The following is a 19123-nucleotide window of genomic DNA, read 5'->3' as shown; positions in this document are numbered from 1 at the left end:
TAATTAACAGGTACCACTGTGCTACTGACAGAGTAAGTAATTATGTCAACAATGTGCTGGAGTTAAATTAGTGAAAATGGATGTCCTGAGCTGGATCTTTATAGCCGGTGCTACAATCATTAATTCTAGTATGACATAAAAGTTATCATTAAAAGAATGGAAATTAAAATTGCTGATCATCATAAATGTTAGTTTTAAAATTATCCACTAACTAAAACCAATTATAAGCAACTACTTACTTTTCCATCTTTAGTTAAACAAACTGTGTGCATACCGCCAGCACAAATGTCAACAACTTTATGATCTAAGGGCACTGCAGCTGGTCGACTTTTTTCTAGTATATCTGGTCCTAGTCCTAATTGTCCCACATCTCCTGCTCCTGTGACTAATACTGTGCCCTCCACATCAAGTTCTGGCAAATGTACACTTTCTAAGGTAACTGAAATATGAACAGATTAACTATCATTCAGAAAATTACTGTCTCCTAAATTTTTGCAAAATATAAACCAACTAACAAATTCATTGATGTTGACTCACATGTATTATAGAAATAACAGAATATAACTAAAAAACAATCCATTTTGTAAGAGGAATAATAGAAACATTCATAAATTTCCTCCAAATTAGATTGTTAAAACTATAATAGAACTAATCAACAAAATTGTAATGACTTAATTGGCATATTCTATATTCTAACTACAGAAATAGGTAAATATCATATTAAATTGTAAGTAGTTATGGTTTTATCAACAAAATCATTCACAAAAATCTGTGGGCAAACTTACAAATATGACTACCCAGTCATTTTATTATTTTTATTGGGAATAAGCCACAATTTTACTTTAAAATAAGTATATTTCATCATCAAGACCTTTCATTCCTGGTGCAATGTTTGCGGCTCTTACTTAAAGCTCTTTATTTGCTTATTGTGGTGAATCACACCACATTCTTCTTGTGAATTGTCAGAGTGTATTGGATGACTTGGCTTTTGTTACAATTTTCTTCTACTCGTTTCGATCTGTGCATAGTTCCCTACAGTTTCTCACTTTCAAAAGCTGTTGTATTAACTACTACAAAAATAATAAAATAGATAATCAGTCTCATCTAGTTTTTAATATGAGAAAGGCAAATGTATTCTAATCTATCATTATTTTTCGTTTGTATATTAACTTTCATTTGAAGAAATATACTTTCTAACGCCACACAAAAAATAAGTATGTATCTTTAAAAATAATTAATTAATATTTTGTAATTTGAGAATTATTTCCAAAGTGAAAATCGAAACATCGAAATAAACTTATCTTGAAGTAAAATTGTGGCTTATTCTCAATAAAAATAGTGTAAATTTTATTAAAATGCCAGAACAAAATCGCTTCAGAACAATACAAGGTTACTAATCAAATGTGACCATAAGGTAATTATAGGAATTAGTAGGAAATATGCCTGTTTAGTTTGTTCAAAACATTTGCAATTGCGTATTTCCATTTAAAACTTATTTACACCGATTTAAAACAAGCACAAAAATATCGCATAGGCTTTAACTTCTAGTTTCTGGCAGAAACAGTATGACTTTTGATTAACTACATTTGCTGAGTAAATTGTTAATCTTCTATACCGCCTTTTATTTGAAATTAAGGTAAAATGCATTGCAATTAATGAACCAAAATATTTCATCGAAAAATATGTGTACTATAAAAAAATACCCTAGAGAGTTAACACTAAGGGGGTACTTAACCTAAAAATATATATACCCATATAAAATACTAGTACTCACATTTAGCTCTTTTGCTTTTGGTATGATGATCATTTTTGTCTCCGGAGGGCTGACGACGTCTTTTATTTGCCATATTTGTGTAAAAATGCTACAATATCGTAAAGTTTAAAGCATGTAAAATGTTAGGTTAATTAAAGAACTCACCTAACTAAAAAATGAAAAACAACAGGAACAATGGTACTTCTGGCCACAAAAAATTGCAATTAGTACAAATTATGGAAACAAATATATGTTACAGGAATAAAATCCATATAACCAATTTGTACTAACCGGTTTTTATGAGACGTCAAAAACCGTTACGTATTTTGACATCTGTCAAAATTTTTCTTCTCACTTATGTTTTAAGGTACTGGATTTGTGCTCCGATGTATGCTCCGTGCATCGAGCATTGTCTTTTTGCTCGATGGCTCCGTGCTCCATCATGATACTGTTTATGGACCGTGGAAGTGATGACGTAGATTTGATTGACATCTGTCAGTTTCACTTTCCAAACAAACCTTGTTTAGTGTGGATAATTTGTATTTTTCGTTATTTTTTCATTTTTTTTACAGAATCTTTCCGCTTTTTGCAATATCTAAGTATTCTAATAGTTACTACAACAAGTTTACAATGTTGTGTAAATAATAAAGCATGTTGTTTTATAAAAATAGCAATAAAATGCATGTATCAATAAAGTAAGGTTAGAATGTCTTTAATTTAAACTTTTAAACTATATTTCATAGAAATAGAACACTGAATTATAATGGTATTATCGTAAAAAACACTATACTTAAAAGAAAAAGCAGCAGAGGAAGCAACATGTTAACTTTATAGAAATTAAAAAGTCTTGAGATTGGACATTCCAACGTGTTCCAACTTTTGTTTGGAAAGGTATTGACAGTTGTGACGTCACACTTCCACTGTCCATTTCAATATATTATGGTGTTGGTTGCTGGTGCTGGTCATAGACAGCATAGATAAAATAATATAATATGGTATACTCGGTTCGCTATTCCCAGTCCGAACTGTCTAGTGAATTTAGTAATTATTTTGAAGTTATACTTCTATACGTGCGCTCCACGTTGGAAATTTGTATGGGAGTGAATCTGTGAAATCATTACATATGTAAGATAATGAGTAAGAGAGAGACAGAAGACATATTTTCTCTCTCTTCCTCTCTCGAATATAAAAATGTTCCTTTTGTATATATATTTAATATTATATATATATTATATAAAGATATATATACATATAATAAAATATTTATTAATATTATTATGTATGTGATATGTTTTGTATTATTTATTAAATGTTCATAATTATATTATTCTTTTGTATTTCAAAATAATAATCTCAATAAATCACTGTATGATCCAGAACTGTCAATTTTGAAATACATTTGTGTTATGTCATCGGTAGTGTAGTAGTCAGTATCCCCGCCTGTCACGCGGGAGACCGGGGTTCGATTCCCAGTCGGGGATGACTTTTTTATTAATATTATTACATTATTGTCATTTTTAAATACTTATGAATATTGCAGTTTAATTTGTATTGTATTATTATATTAATAACAAAATAAACAATGAATTTTACTGTAGAGTATGTGTAAAAAAAAAATTGCATTCAACTCCTTTCATACAATAAGTTGTTATTAATTCTGTTTCTCTTTCTGCTATGTCTTACCTATAGAATTACATATGTAATGATTGTGCAGATTGACTCCCAAATAAATTCGTAACGGCGAATGCGTGTATAGAAGTGTAACTTCCACCGGCAGTCCCACTGGATTGCCACGCCACACCCGTTTGTTTTTACTATTTAAATGGGAATAAGCCACAATTAAAGGTTAAAGTACGTTTATTGACGTTTCAATTTCCATTTTCAATTTTCCACATTTTTTTGCGAAGGTAGTTGCTTTTTGGCAGACAAAAAGTGGCTGAAAATTACTATGCAACCAAGCACACGTACTCATAGCCAATATTAATAGTAAACAAACTAAATAGTAAATAAAATAGAACTTTGCGAATTACCGAAAATCAATATTTATTTAACTGCACTATATAATAAATAGATATGTTAAATTGTAACAACTAAAATATATTTTTTAAATATATACCATACTACCCAAAATTTGATGGGTTTAGTATACACTTCCACTATTTAGAATAATTCTTCTTTCTTCTTAAGAAAGAAGTCTGCAATAGTAGGATACCTGAGCTATTAATACTGAGAAGTAGGAATTGTTGTGTTGTATGTGTTGTGTTGTATGTCAAAATATGCCCGAGCTAAGCCTAAGCGAATGGACACTATACTGTGGAATGGAGTTTAATAAACTCAGTCCGAACGGTCCGAACTGCTAGTCAATTTAGTAATTATTTTTTTGCGAAGTTAGTTACTTTTTGACGTACTAAAAGTGGCTGGAAATTAATATACAACCAAGCACATGTACTCATAGCCAATATTAATAGTAAACAAACTAAATAGTATATAAAATAGAACTTTACGAATTACCGACAATCAATATTTATTTATCTGCACCATATAATAAATATTTATGTTAAATTATAACAAGTAAAATATATTTTTTAAATATATACTATAGAGTACTACAGCTGATCGTTCAAGGGAAAATAGACAGCAGAAGGGGTCCAGGGAGGAGAAGACACTCGTGGCTCCAAAACTTGCGGCAATGGTTCGGATTGTCATCTGCTGAACTATTCAGATCTGCCGTAAACAGGGTCAGAATAGCCATGTTGATTGCCAACGTTCGGAACGGACAAGGCACATGAAGAAGATACTGCCAAAAAATTTGATGGGTTTAGTATGCACTTCCACTATTTAGAATAATTCATCTTTTTTTAAAGATTTTTAAAGAAAGAAGTTTGCAATAGTAGGATACTTGAGCTATTAATACTGAGAAGATAGGAATTGTTGTGTTGTAGGTTTCCGACAGCGACAATGAATAATGAATCTGTCAAATTATGCCCGAGCTAAGCGAATGGAGTTCAAGAATGGAGTTTATATATCACAGAATAGGGAGTATTCTGTGACATCTGTGAATATATTATAATATGGTGATATATGGTGCTGCTGATGGTGTGACGTGGTGTGACGGTGTGGGGTGCAATGAATACACTCATAGCACACTACCGTGTATTCATTCAATTTTCAATTGTACCATGTTGTGGTTCCACCATGGGTTCCACAGTTTAACCACAAATATGATGATGATGATATAATATGTATTCATTGTACCATGGCACACTACCACCGAACAACGTGTATTCATTCAATTTTCAATTGTACCATGGTGTGATTCCACTATGGGTTCCACAGTTTAACCACAAATATAATATGATGATGATGATATAATATAAATCGTCCTATAGACGATTATATAAGGTTTGTTCCAACACAACAAAAAACCGTCACGTAACAGTTACGCTCCTGCGCACTAAACAAAAATATGATCGTTCATCTCATCGTCCTTCCGACCGTTCCAACAAAAATTATGATCGCCCAGTGACGGTTTCGTGACGATAATTTCAGTAATCTGGCAAATGCATGTACTGGTTGGGATCGTGGTTGGGATGACTTGCGCACTAGGATTTTATTCTATTTCTTTAAATTTGTTGGGCCTAGATTAACTTAGATTTTGTATTAAAACAGCAAATTTGTTCAGAAAAAAGAAGTTAGGTTAATGATTTTATCACATGCTTATGATAGACTTATTATTTATTTATATATAATTTGTTTCTCGTTATTTATAACTTTATAAATATAACTGACGATGAAGGAATTAGTGATTTTTCTGATTATTATAGTAGTGAGGATGATTTGGAGCTATTACCCGAACCTAGGGTGAAAAACCAGAATTATTTAGGTAGATTGGTCTTTATTTTAAATTTGTGTAAACTACTGATTAATAATTAAATAAATAAAATAAAAAAATAAATTGTCACCAAATTATGTCAGTTGTCAGAAAATCGTTCAAACATCAGTTTACAAATTACCGTCATCAGACGATACAAATGATGAACATGCGCATTAAAAACGGTACAAGTAGTTTCGTGACGGTTTTCGGACCGTACAAAAATTGCGTGTTGGAACAAACCTATAGGTTTGCTCTTAAATTTATTGTAGTGATTTTTTTGTGTAAACATAAAACTGAAAAATTGAATGTAATAAAATGGAAATGAAAGAAGAAGCTACTGAGAAAACTTGTAAAATAGAAACAGATAATGAAACGCCTGATGGTCCTTTGGATTTGGATGGCTTCAAAATTGAAATTGAGGAAGAAATTAAGACTGAAAGTGCATACGACGCGTTTGATTATATAGACTCAAATGTGTTCTCAGTAAAAGCTGAAATAGAACAAGATGAACATAAATTTACACTATTTGAAGAAACGCAAACAACAAATGAAGAAAGTAAGTAAATAATATTAATTATTACAATAACATGATAACAAATTAAGATGAACATAAATTTACACTATTTGAAGAAACGCAAACAACAAATGAAGAAAGTAAGTAAATAATATTAATTATTACAATAACATGATAACAAATTAAGTTGGGTAAGTGCGTTATTACCTTAGGTTACAAAGTACATAATATACTACAGTATGAGAATATTTGTAGCTGATTTTAAACATTTAATGAAATAAAAATTAATGGAGTTAGATATGATTAACGACACAGAGTTGGTCTGTGTCGTTTTAACTGACAAGAACCACATGTTCAAGTCGAGCAAAGAAACATGCTCTTTACGTACTAAATTTTATCCAATTTCATTGACCTAGAGTCTCATTAGAATTTAAATTTGGAACAATGTAAAACCGTATATTGATGTCACAGCTACAATTTTAGTGTTAGTTTCAACTACAAAAGAAGGCACTGCAGATGATCTGATCTAGATCGAAAATGTCACGTTATGCTACTTTATAAATTTTGACAACACTTTTTAAAAGTTTTAATTCTATTTTGGGTGGACATTGAGTAGTATTGCTGGATCTGGATTGTCCAATGTAGTAGCAAAGAATATGGAGGCATTAATTAATTTAATTATAATTCTTTGGTAGTAGAGCATAGTATATAGAATAGAATATTAGATAAAGCTGAAATAATGAAAATGTAATGTTATTATTAGCACTTTGCGTTTCAAGGATCTACATTATCTGATAATTCAGTTGTTTTTTGAAGAACTTCTTGGTGTTTAATTGTGTTTATATAGTGGTACTTTATTTTTATGAATTTAGAAATCCAGTACTTGCATTAGTAGGTTATTGATAAATTGGGGAAATGGCTAAAGGTAGTGATGTAAAGTACTTAATATTTCCAAAAAATGAAGATTTCAGGGCAAAAGTCAAATAAAATATGTATTTGTTTTATTAACAAACTTGTGTGTGGGAGAAACATTCTTGTATTCACATAGTATCAATTAGAGTTGGCCAAACGCAGTATATTGATGAAGTAAGACAAATTATATTACTTTAATTTAATTGTTCCTTGTGAGTTTTTATTGTTTGAAACCAAGTAGTAGTTTTTATGGAAGGTATGGACAAACTCAGTGGAACTTTCAAGAATTTTGAATAAGATTCAGAATACATTTATAAAATTATTGAAAAAGTATTGCTAGGACATATTTACAACAGAATTCTATTTCTAATCCAAAAATGTCATGGAGGCCTCCTGTAACAAAGAGTTTTTATCCTCCCTTAATAAGAGTAATAAGTTTTTACGATATCGCTGTTTCCTGTATCACCACCATATTGTATATTAGTAAGTAGCAGCGTAGGTTCAGTAATAAATCACAAAAAACACTTATTGTTTGTACTGATAGTTATGTGACATAATAATGAATAATTAATTAAATAATTAAAGGAAATTTATGTAAAATGTGATTTTAAACAAATGTTATTTTACAATAATTACTGAAAACTCTGACAATAGGTTGATATCACTAATGAGGAGACTGTAGCTTTTTATCATAAGAAAAAAACAGTTGTGGAAATTGACAATTCATCATTATTCTGTTTGGTTTTTGACAACCTGTTGCTCTATCCTGATTTTTAATATCCCTAAGTCAGACAGTTTAGAAATTATGTTGTTTTCGTTCATAGTTGTCCAGCCTAAGTTGCTGTGTTTTAATGAATGTTAAAAATTCAAGTCCATTAAAGCATTGGTATAATTCGAAGTTATATCTTTTGTGCATATCCCTTAGTTGTTTATAGCTCCAAATATTTTGTGGAGAATTTTACTTTTGAATATTCCCAAAAGCATCCTTCTATGTTAGAGTCCATGTTTTAGTCCTATATGTGAGGACCAGCCTCAGCAGTGTTTTTTATATAATAATTTTGTTCTTTGGATGTTTCTTCAGTGAAATAGTTTTTGGAGTCCATAGTATGTCCTATTTGTAAGGTTTATTCATCTGTTTAATTTCGCTTGTTTTGTTGGTAGTAGTCACCAGCGAGTCAAACTATTTGAAGCTGTCTACACATTCAAAGATATAACTTCCAAAGACTGCTTTTTTGTTCCTCATTTGCTATAGGATTCTTAGTAACCAACTTTGTTTGGTCTTCAGTGATGAGTAGCCTGTGCCTAGAATGAGTAGTCTTGCCACCTTTTCCAATACTATACTCTGTTTTTTAACCAGGCGGAGTAAACTAAAAAGACAGATTCACACCCAAAAAAGTTACTAGAAGAGTTACCAAATACATCTTCTTTTTTTGTTGATTATCTCTGCCTTGCGGTAATCCAGTAATCAGTATCGGACACCTTCACACATTGATTCCAATCTAACTTTGATTGTTTATGTTTGAATAATAATTTTTCGAATTAACTTCCAATATATATTATTTAGTATTTCTAAATACAATAAAAAAATGTTGGACTGTTATGAAGAAGTTGAAGAATTTTTAGAGTTTATTTATCACATTATAGAAGAAAATCGTCCGGAACGTATATGAAAGCGATATATTCGTGATAAAATGATATCTAAAATCCAATGGAATTTTACAATATTACTGTTCCAGTCTGCTTATATTCTAATACATGTTAAAGTAATGTGCTAATAAAATTAGCACATTACTTTAGTAAGTCTTGATTTTAACAATAACTATTCTGCAAAACTAACCTGTTGCCTGTTTTATTTTTGCTACCGTGGCTGTTATTTTCATTCCAGAATTATCAATTTTGATTTATTTATACATGGTTATAATGCATTGTTTCTCATTTGAAGATAAATGACCCAAATGTACACGGCGTTTTTTAAGTGGAGAGGAATAATTACCACTAGTACTAGGCATCAAATCCATTAGTTATCTTAATAACACTAATATATCGCTAAATAGTTCTGAAAAGAACTGTTTTTATATAAATACAAACGAAATATCTAAAAATGTAAGGAATAACGCAGAAAACACAAAAAATCGTCGATATAAATTTTGAATTTTAAAATTTCACAAATGTCATTAGTGTCAAAATGTCATAATTTAGTGGAGTAAACTTGCCTGCGGTTGGACCAATTACAAACAAGCATTACGGCGCGGAAAATTTGAATTACTCCTCCTGGTTAAAAAACAGACCATAGGAAATATTGCTCAACATCTCACTTGCTACTTCCTATTATGTCAGTGTCATCAGCATATGCTAAGATTTGTATTGATCTATTGTAAATAGTGTCACTGTCTTTAATTCGTGTGTCTAGGTCTGCCTTTTTCAATGCAATATTAAATAGGAGGCCAGCCATGTTATCCCATAGGTCTCAATCCGCCTGTTATCTCAAAGGTTCTAGAATTCTGTTCCTGTATTGTAACACTTGCTTTTAAGCTAGACATTGTCATTCTCATTAATAGGAAAAATCATGCTGGTATACCAAACTCATGCATTGACTGGTATAGTACCATTCCTTGACATTGTCATACTTGGCCTTGAAGTCGATGAATAGGTGATTGGTTTCAATGTTTTTTTTAAGAATCTGTCTTTATGAATGAATCTGGTCAATTGTTGATTTTTCTGGAGTGAATCCAGACTATTGCCGACTGGTGTTAAGCTATAAGGAATTGGATCAGATAGAGGAATAAGCCTAAGGAGGTCAAGGAAGGGTCAACTTAGGCTGTGAATGTACTTTATTCATTACATTCCTTTGTCTGTTCCAATAAAATGTTTATAGTTGGTGTGTATTTTAGGTTGTTCCCAGGAGGAGAAAAAAATGAAAATTGTGGAAAGGTTACAATTATTATCTCATAAAGGAAAATATTATACAGCTTAATATGCTGAAGGAAAAATATTAAATAAAAATATGAAAGTTAGGGGTGGACAGTGTGAAATTTGTTCAAAACAATTTACCACTATAGGTAATTTAAATATACATTTGAGAAACACACTGCAGAAAAACTTCACAAGTGTGAAATTTGTTTTAAACAGTTTAGTGAGGTAAATATTGTGAAAATACATTGGAGAGTACACACTGGAGAAAAACCATACAAGTGTGAAATTTGTTTTAAGAGGTTTGGTACAAGAGGTAATTTAAAAACACATTTGAGAGTACACAGAGGAGAAACACCTTACAAGTGTGATACTTGCTTAGAACAGTTTAGTTCTACAACTCAATTGAAAAGACATTTAAGAACGCACACTGGAGAAAAAACTTACAAGTGTAGAATTTGTTTAAAACAGTTTACTACAATAATTTATTTAAAAACACATTTGTGAATACACAGCGGAGAAGAACTTTACAAGTGTGAAACTTGCTTAAAGCAGATTGTTACTATAAGTGATTTGAAAAGACATTTAAGAATGCACACTGGAGGAAAATCTTACAAGTGTGAAATTTGTTTAAAACAGTTTACTACAACAATTCATTTAAAAACACATTTGGGAACACACAGCGGAGAAGAACTTTAATTTACTTGTTTAAAACAGTTTACTACAATAATTCCTTTAAAAACACATTTGGCAATATACAGCAGAAAAGAACTTTACAAGTGTGAAACTTGCTTAAAGCAGATTGTTACTATAAGTGATTTGAAAAGACATTTAAGAATGCACACTGGAGGAAAATCTTACAAGTGTGAAATTTGTTTAAATCAGTTTACTACAACAATTCATTTAAAAACACATTTGAGAACACACAGTGGAGAAGAACTTTACAAGTGTGAGACTTGTTTGAAGCAGTTTACTACTACAATTTACTTGAAAAGACATTTGAGAGTGCACACTGGAGAAAAGCCATACAAGTGTGAGATTTGTTTTAAGAGGTTTGGTACAGGAAATAATTTAAAAATACATTTGAGGAGAACACAGGAGAAACACCTTACAAGTGTGAAACTTGTTTAAACCAGTTTGTTACTTTAAGTCATTTGAAAAGACATTTAAGAATACATACTGGAGGACAACCCTACAAGTGTGAAACATGTTTAAAGCAATTCACCACTACAAGTCATTTGAAAAGACATTTGAGAACGCACACTAGAGAAAAACGTCATAGCTGTGAAATTTGTTTTCGGCAGATTACTGCAACAATTAATTTAAAAACACATTTGAAAAGACATTTGAGGGTGCACACTGGAGAAAAACCATATAAATGTGAAATTTGTTTTAAGAGGTTCAGTACAGCAAGTTATTTAAAAACACATTTGAGGAAACACACTGGAGAAACAACCTTGGAGATGCTCAATGGGCTAATGATCAAAATGGGGTTTATTCATCTACAAAGATATATACTATACAAAGTTCCAAATATCTTTTATGTATTTGTGGACTGCAAAATCTGACAATAGCAGCCACCTTCATATAACAGCAAGTAGTTCTTTCATTGTTATGCTGTTATTGACAGTTTTTACTGTAGATCTGAATATTCCCTTTGTTGCAAAATACATGGTTGCGAAAAAGTAAACAAAGGACATTTTTCAAAGTGTAATTTTATACAAACGTTTAAAATTACTAATATCTCTAAGAAGGTTATACCTCTAATTAATGGCATAGTAGGTACTATGTAGTAATATCAGCTTTTTAACATAATAGCAAAACAGTAGTAGCAATTGGGGTTGCCAATTAGCATTAAGCAGTAAGGAATAAGATCTAATGTAGAAATAAGCATTGAAAGGTCAACTTGGGCTAGAATTTTACTTTATTATATTCCTTTATTTTTGCAATAATTTCTTCGTCCTACGAAAATTTTCATAGTTGGTTTGTATTTTAGGTTGTCCCCACGAAGAAAATAAAATGAAAATTATGGAAACGATACATTCATCACCTAAAGAAAAATATACAGGTCAATACGCTGAAGGAAAAATATTAAATACAAATATGGCAGTTCAAAGTGGACAAATACCTAACAAATATGACATTTGTTTCAAGCAATGTTCTCAACAAAACTTAAATCGACATTTGATGGTACATGCCGAAGAAAAACGTTATAAGTGTGAAATTTGCTTTAAACAGTTTCCTACTACAAGTTATTTGAAAAGTCATTTGAGAACGCACACTGGAGAAAAGCTTCACAAGTGTGAAATTTGTTTTAAACAGTTTTGTACAGCAGGTAGTCTGAAAATACATTTGAGACTGCACAATGAAGAAAAGCCATACAAGTGTGAAACTTGCTTAAAACACTTTCTTACTACGAGTTGTTTGAAAAGACATTTGAGAATGCACACTGGAAAAAAGCTTGATCAGTGTGATATTTGTTTAAAACAGTTTAGTGGGGCAGGTCAATTGAAAAGACATTTGAGAGTGCACACTGGAGAAAAACCATACAAGTGTGAAATTTGTTTTAAACAGTTTACTGAAGCAAGTACTTTGAAAACACATTTGAGAGTGCACACTGGAGAAAAACCATACAAGTGTGAAATTTGCTTTAAGCAGTTTAGTATGGCAAGTCATTTGAAAACACATTTTTTAAGAATGCACACTGGAGAAAAACATCACAAGTGTGAAATTTGTTTTAAACAGTTTACTGAAGCAAGTACTTTGAAAACACATTTGAGAGTGCACACTGGAGAAAAACCATACAAGTGTGAAATTTGCTTTAAGCAGTTTAGTATGGCAAGTAATTTGAAAACACATTTTTTAAGAATGCACACTGGAGAAAAACATCACAAGTGTGAAATTTGTTTTAAACAGTTTAGTGAAGCATATAGTTTGAAAATACATTTGAGAGTTCACACTGGAGAAAAACCATACAAGTGTGAAATTTGCTTTAAGCAGTTTAGTATGTCAAGTAATTTGAAAACACATTTTTTAAAAATGCACACTGGAGAAAAACATCACAAGTGTGAAATTTGTTTTAAACAGTTTACTGAAGCAAGTACTTTGAAAACACATTTGAGAGTGCACACTGGAGAAAAACCATACAAGTGTGAAATTTGCTTTAAGCAGTTTAGTATGGCAAGTAATTTGAAAACACATTTTTTAAGAATGCACACTGGAGAAAAACATCACAAGTGTGAAATTTGTTTTAAACAGTTTAGTGAAGCATATAGTTTGAAAATACATTTGAGAGTGCACACTGGAGAAAAACCATACAAGTGTGAAATTTGTTTTAAACAGTTTAGTGAAGCATATAGTTTGAAAATACATTTGAGAGTTCACACTGGAGAAAAACCATACAAGTGTGAAATTTGCTTTAAGCAGTTTAGTATGTCAAGTAATTTGAAAACACATTTTTTAAAAATGCACACTGGAGAAAAACATCACAAGTGTGAAATTTGTTTTAAACAGTTTACTGAAGCAAGTACTTTGAAAACACATTTGAGAGTGCACACTGGAGAAAAACCATACAAGTGTGAAATTTGCTTTAAGCAGTTTAGTATGGCAAGTAATTTGAAAACACATTTTTTAAGAATGCACACTGGAGAAAAACATCACAAGTGTGAAATTTGTTTTAAACAGTTTAGTGAAGCATATAGTTTGAAAATACATTTGAGAGTGCACACTGGAGAAAAACCATACAAGTGTGAAATTTGTTTTAAACAGTTTAGTGAAGCAAATAGTTTGAAAATACATTTGAGAGTTCACACTGGAGAAAAACCATACAAGTGTGAAATTTGCTTTAAGCAGTTTAGTATGTCAAGTAATTTGAAAACACATTTTTTAAAAATGCACACTGGAGAAAAACATCACAAGTGTGAAATTTGTTTTAAACAGTTTACTGAAGCAAGTACTTTGAAAACACATTTGAGAGTGCACACTGGAGAAAAACCATACAAGTGTGAAATTTGCTTTAAGCAGTTTAGTATGGCAAGTAATTTGAAAACACATTTTTTAAGAATGCACACTGGAGAAAAACATCACAAGTGTGAAATTTGTTTTAAACAGTTTAGTGAAGCATATAGTTTGAAAATACATTTGAGAGTGCACACTGGAGAAAAACCATACAAGTGTGAAATTTGTTTTAAACAGTTTAGTGAAGCATATAGTTTGAAAATACATTTGAGAGTTCACACTGGAGAAAAACCATACAAGTGTGAAATTTGCTTAAAACACTTTTGTACTTCTAGTGATTTGAAAAGACATTTGAGAATGCACACCGGAGAAAATCTTCACCGTTGTGAGATCTGTTTTAAACAGTTTAGTAAAGCAGGTAATTTGAAAATGCATTTGAGAGTGCACACCGGTGAAAAACTTCACAGTTGTGAGATCTGTTTTAAACAGTTTAGTAATGCAGGTAATTTGAAAATGCATTTGAGAGTGCACACCGGTGAAAAACTTCACAGTTGTGAGATCTGTTTTAAACAGTTTAGGAAAGCAGGTCAATTGAAAAGACATTTGAGAGTGCACACTGAAGAAAAACCTTATAACTGCGAGGTTTGTTTTAAGCAGTTTTCTCAGAGTAGTAATTTGAAACGCCATTTAAAAGTACATACAGGAAAAGATCGTAACCGTTAGAATGCGGCGTTATGCGATAGCGCTGCATTCGTTAGTAGCCAAAATGTGATGAACTGTCACGTGTGTATGGCAAGAAAAAAAAAACAAAATAGAAAAGTGCTTCTTTACCTGGATAATTTCACGTCACGTTCTAAAGTTTCAGTAAAAGTGTTAAAATAGTTATCGTGGCACCTAAAACTACTTCACATTGCCAGCCCTTAGATCAAGGAATAATTCAGAATTTCAAATTGATTAACCGAAATTTCATTAAAAGTGTTCTAGCGTTTATTGGTAGTTGATGTGATTTCGAGAATTGCGAAAAAACATAAATTGATCCAGTGCACTTATATGGATTACAGGTGCTTGGAAAAAAGTATCCTCTGCTACAGTTAAAAAATGTTTTTCCAAAACCAACTTCTCTGATGTTATCCAAGAAGATCCACACTTTGATGAAGAGGACAATATACCCCTTGCCAGAAGATCTTCCTACAGTCCGTAACGAAGTTTAAATTTAGATGAATTTGCCTTTATTGACAGTGATATACCTAAGAGAGCCCTAACTTTAGTATTCCGGACATTGTTGAAGAACTGCGCAATAATGAAGAAAAAGATAATTCTGCCAATAGTAACTTGAACGAATGCGAAACTCCAAAATCCAGTTTTTTAATATGAACGAAGTGCGTGCAAAATTGAGAGACTTAGAAAATTATTTATTGTGCAATAACATTGGTAAAATTTTTACGGATGCGTCACAAATTTTACTTAAATGTGAAGCTGAGGTTCTTGATTAAAAACTAAAAAATGTAAAACAAACAAAAATTGACACATACTTTAAAAAAGCTTAACATCTATTTGTTTCCTAGTGTAGTATAGAATTATGTTTTGCTTTAGTTAATAAAATATACAAAGTTTCAAATATCTTTTATGTATTTGTGAAATGCAAAATCTGACAATAGCGGCCACCTTCATATAACGGCAAGTAGTTCTTTCATTTTTATGCCGTTATTGAGAGTTTTTAGTGTAGATCTGAATATTCGCTTTGTTGGAAAATACATGGTTGCGAAAAAGTAAACAAGGGACATATTTCAAAGTGTAATTTTATACAAACGTTTAAAATTACTAATATCTCTAAGAAGGTTATACCTCTAATTAATGGCATAGTAGGTACTATGTAGTAATATCAGCTTTTTAACATAATAGCAAAACAGTAGTAGCGATTGGGGTTGCCAATTAGCATTAAGCAGTAAGGAATAAGATCTAATGTAGAAATAAGCATTGAAAGGTCAACTTGGGCTAGAATTTTACTTTATTATATTCCTTTATTTTTGCAATAATTTCTTCGTCCTACGAAAATTTTCATAGTTGGTTTGTATTTTAGGTTGTCCCCACGAGGAAAATAAAATGAAAATTATGGAAACGATACATTCATCACCTAAAGAAAAATATACAGGTCAATACGCTGAAGGAAAAATATTAAATACAAATATGGCAGTTCAAAGTGGACAAAGACCTAACAAATATGACATTTGTTTCAAGCAATGTTCTCAACAAAACTTAAATCGACATTTGATGGTACATGCCGAAGAAAAACGTTATAAGTGTGAAATTTGCTTTAAACAGTTTCCTACTACAAGTTATTTGAAAAGTCATTTGAGAACGCACACTGGAGAAAAGCTTCACAAGTGTGAAATTTGTTTTAAACAGTTTTGTACAGCAGGTAGTCTGAAAATACATTTGAGACTGCACAATGAAGAAAAGCCATACAAGTGTGAAACTTGCTTAAAACACTTTCTTACTACGAGTTGTTTGAAAAGACATTTGAGAATGCACACTGGAAAAAAGCTTGATCAGTGTGATATTTGTTTAAAACAGTTTAGTGAGGCAGGTCAATTGAAAAGACATTTGAGAGTGCACACTGGAGAAAAACCATACAAGTGTGAAATTTGTTTTAAACAGTTTACTGAAGCAAGTACTTTGAAAACACATTTGAGAGTACACACTGGAGAAAAACCATACAAGTGTGAAATTTGCTTTAAGCAGTTTAGTATGGCAAGTAATTTGAAAACACATTTTTTAAGAATGCACACTGGAGAAAAACATCACAAGTGTGAAATTTGTTTTAAACAGTTTACTGAAGCAAGTACTTTGAAAACACATTTGAGAGTGCACACTGGAGAAAAACCATACAAGTGTGAAATTTGCTTTAAGCAGTTTAGTATGGCAAGTAATTTGAAAACACATTTTTTAAGAATGCACACTGGAGAAAAACATCACAAGTGTGAAATTTGTTTTAAACAGTTTAGTGAAGCATATAGTTTGAAAATACATTTGAGAGTGCACACTGGAGAAAAACCATACAAGTGTGAAATTTGTTTTAAACAGTTTAGTGAAGCATATAGTTTGAAAATACATTTGAGAGTTCACACTGGAGAAAAACCATACAAGTGTGAAATTTGCTTAAAACACTTTTGTACTTCTAGTGATTTGAAAAGACATTTGAGAATGCACACCGGAGAAAATCTTCACCGTTGTGAGATCTGTTTTAAACAGTTTAGTAAAGCAGGTAATTTGAAAATGCATTTGAGAGTGCACACCGGTGAAAAACTTCACAGTTGTGAGATCTGTTTTAAACAGTTTAGTAAAGCAGGTAATTTGAAAATGCATTTGAGAGTGCACACCGGTGAAAAACTTCACAGTTGTGAGATCTGTTTTAAACAGTTTAGGAAAGCAGGTCAATTGAAAAGACATTTGAGAGTGCACACTGAAGAAAAACCTTATAACTGCGAGGTTTGTTTTAAGCAGTTTTCTCAGAGTAGTAATTTGAAACGCCATTTAAAAGTACATACAGGAAAAGATCGTAACCGTTAGAATGCGGCGTTATGCGATAGCGCTGCATTCGTTAGTAGCCAAAATGTGATGAACTGTCACGTGTGTATGGCAAGAAAAAAAAAACAAAATAGAAAAGTGCTTCTTTACCTGGATAATTTCACGTCACGTTCTAAAGTTTCATTAAAAGTGTTAAAATAGTTATCGTGGCACCTAAAACTACTTCACATTGCCAGCCCTTAGATCAAGGAATAATTCAGAATTTCAAATTGATTAACCGAAATTTTATTAAAAGTGTTCTAGCGTTTATTGGTAGTTGATGTGATTTCGAGAATTGCGAAAAAACATAAATTGATCCAGTGCACTTATATGGATTACAGGTGCTTGGAAAAAAGTATCCTCTGCTACAGTTAAAAAATGTTTTTCCAAAACCAACTTCTCTGATGTTATCCAAGAAGATCCACACTTTGATGAAGAGGACAATATACCCCTTGCCAGAAGATCTTCCTACAGTCCGTAACGAAGTTTAAATTTAGATGAATTTGCCTTTATTGACAGTGATATACCTAAGAGAGCCCTAACTTTAGTATTCCGGACATTGTTGAAGAACTGCGCAATAATGAAGAAAAAGATAATTCTGACAATAGTAACTTGAACGAATGCGAAACTCCAAAATCCAGTTTTTTAATATGAAAGAAGTGCGTGCAAAATTGAGAGACTTAGAAAATTATTTATTGTGCAATAACATTGGTAAAATTTTTACGGATGCGTCACAAATTTTACTTAAATGTGAAGCTGAGGTTCTTGATTAAAAACTAAAAAATGTAAAACAAACAAAAATTGACACATACTTTAAAAAAGCTTAACATCTATTTGTTTCCTAGTGTAGTATAGAATTATGTTTTGCTTTAGTTAATAAAATATACAAAGTTTCAAATATCTTTTATGTAATTGTGGACTGCAAAATCTGACAATAGCAGCCACCTTCATATAACGGCAAGTAGTTCTTTCATTTTTATGCCGTTATTGAGAGTTTTTAGTGTAGATCTGAATATTCGCTTTGTTGGAAAATACATGGTTGCGAAAAAGTAAACAAGGGACATATTTCAAAGTGTAATTTTATACAAACGTTTAAAATTACTAATATCTCTAAGAAGGTTATACCTCTAATTAATGGCATAGTAGGTACTATGTAGTAATATCAGCTTTTTAACATAAGAGCAAAACAGCAGTAGCGATTGGGGTTGCCAATTGGCATTAAGCAGTAAGGAATAAGATCTAATGTAGAAATAAGCATAGAAAGGTCAACTTGGGCTAGAATTTTACTTTATTACATTCCTTTATTCTTGCAATAATTTCTTCGTCCTACAAAAATTTTCATAGTTGGTTTGTATTTTAGGTTGTCCCCACGAGGAAAATAAAATGAAAATTATGGAAACGATACATTCATCACCTAAAGAAAAATATACAGGTCAATACGCCGAAGGAAAAATATTAAATACAAATATGGCAGTTGAAAGTGGACAAAGACCTAACAAATATGAAATTTGTTTCAAGCAATGTTCTCAACAAAGCTTAAATCGACATTTGATGGTACATGCCGAAGAAAAACGTTATAAGTGTGAAATTTGTTTTAAACAGTTTTGTACAGCAGGTAGTTTGAAAATACATTTGA

The 19123-nt window shown here is 31.4% G+C and overlaps 2 protein-coding genes across 6 annotated transcripts in view; one reads left to right on the top strand and one right to left on the bottom strand.

Moving 5' to 3' along the window:
* Window positions 1-2094, bottom strand: part of Rcc1 (Regulator of chromosome condensation 1) — a 42265-nt gene extending 40171 nt beyond the window's left edge. The window contains exons 1-3 of one of the 2 annotated variants that reach the window (XM_072544825.1): window positions 1919-2094; window positions 1775-1862; window positions 240-439 (exon numbers count right to left, since the gene is read on the bottom strand). In XM_072544825.1, the coding sequence (XP_072400926.1) occupies window positions 240-439; window positions 1775-1847 (273 nt within the window). In that variant the 5' untranslated portion in view covers window positions 1848-1862; window positions 1919-2094. The remainder of the gene's footprint in view (window positions 1-239; window positions 440-1774; window positions 1863-1918) is intronic. The other variant, XM_072544824.1, reaches the window with a different exon arrangement.
* Window positions 2095-5754: 3660 nt separating this feature from the next.
* Window positions 5755-18385, top strand: LOC140451077 (uncharacterized). Of its 4 annotated transcripts, none has more exons than XM_072544799.1 (2): window positions 5755-6183; window positions 16001-18385. In XM_072544799.1, the coding sequence occupies exons 1-2, from the start codon at window positions 5943-5945 to the stop codon at window positions 17488-17490; spliced, it is 1731 nt and encodes a 576-aa protein (XP_072400900.1). In that variant the 5' UTR covers window positions 5755-5942; the 3' UTR covers window positions 17491-18385. The 4 variants fall into 4 exon arrangements, with proteins under 4 accessions (XP_072400900.1, XP_072400896.1, XP_072400897.1 ...); XM_072544795.1 differs by lacking the exon at window positions 16001-18385 and adding an exon at window positions 11960-15538; XM_072544796.1 differs by lacking the exons at window positions 5755-6183; window positions 16001-18385 and adding exons at window positions 6214-6281; window positions 11960-15538.
* Window positions 18386-19123: the final 738 nt, after the last annotated feature.

Source organism: Diabrotica undecimpunctata, chromosome 9 (assembly GCF_040954645.1).
Source record: "Diabrotica undecimpunctata isolate CICGRU chromosome 9, icDiaUnde3, whole genome shotgun sequence".
NCBI classification, from domain to species: domain Eukaryota; kingdom Metazoa; phylum Arthropoda; class Insecta; order Coleoptera; family Chrysomelidae; genus Diabrotica; species Diabrotica undecimpunctata.
Note: the sequence above shows the minus strand (reverse complement) of the source record. Positions and strands in the feature narration are given on the sequence as shown.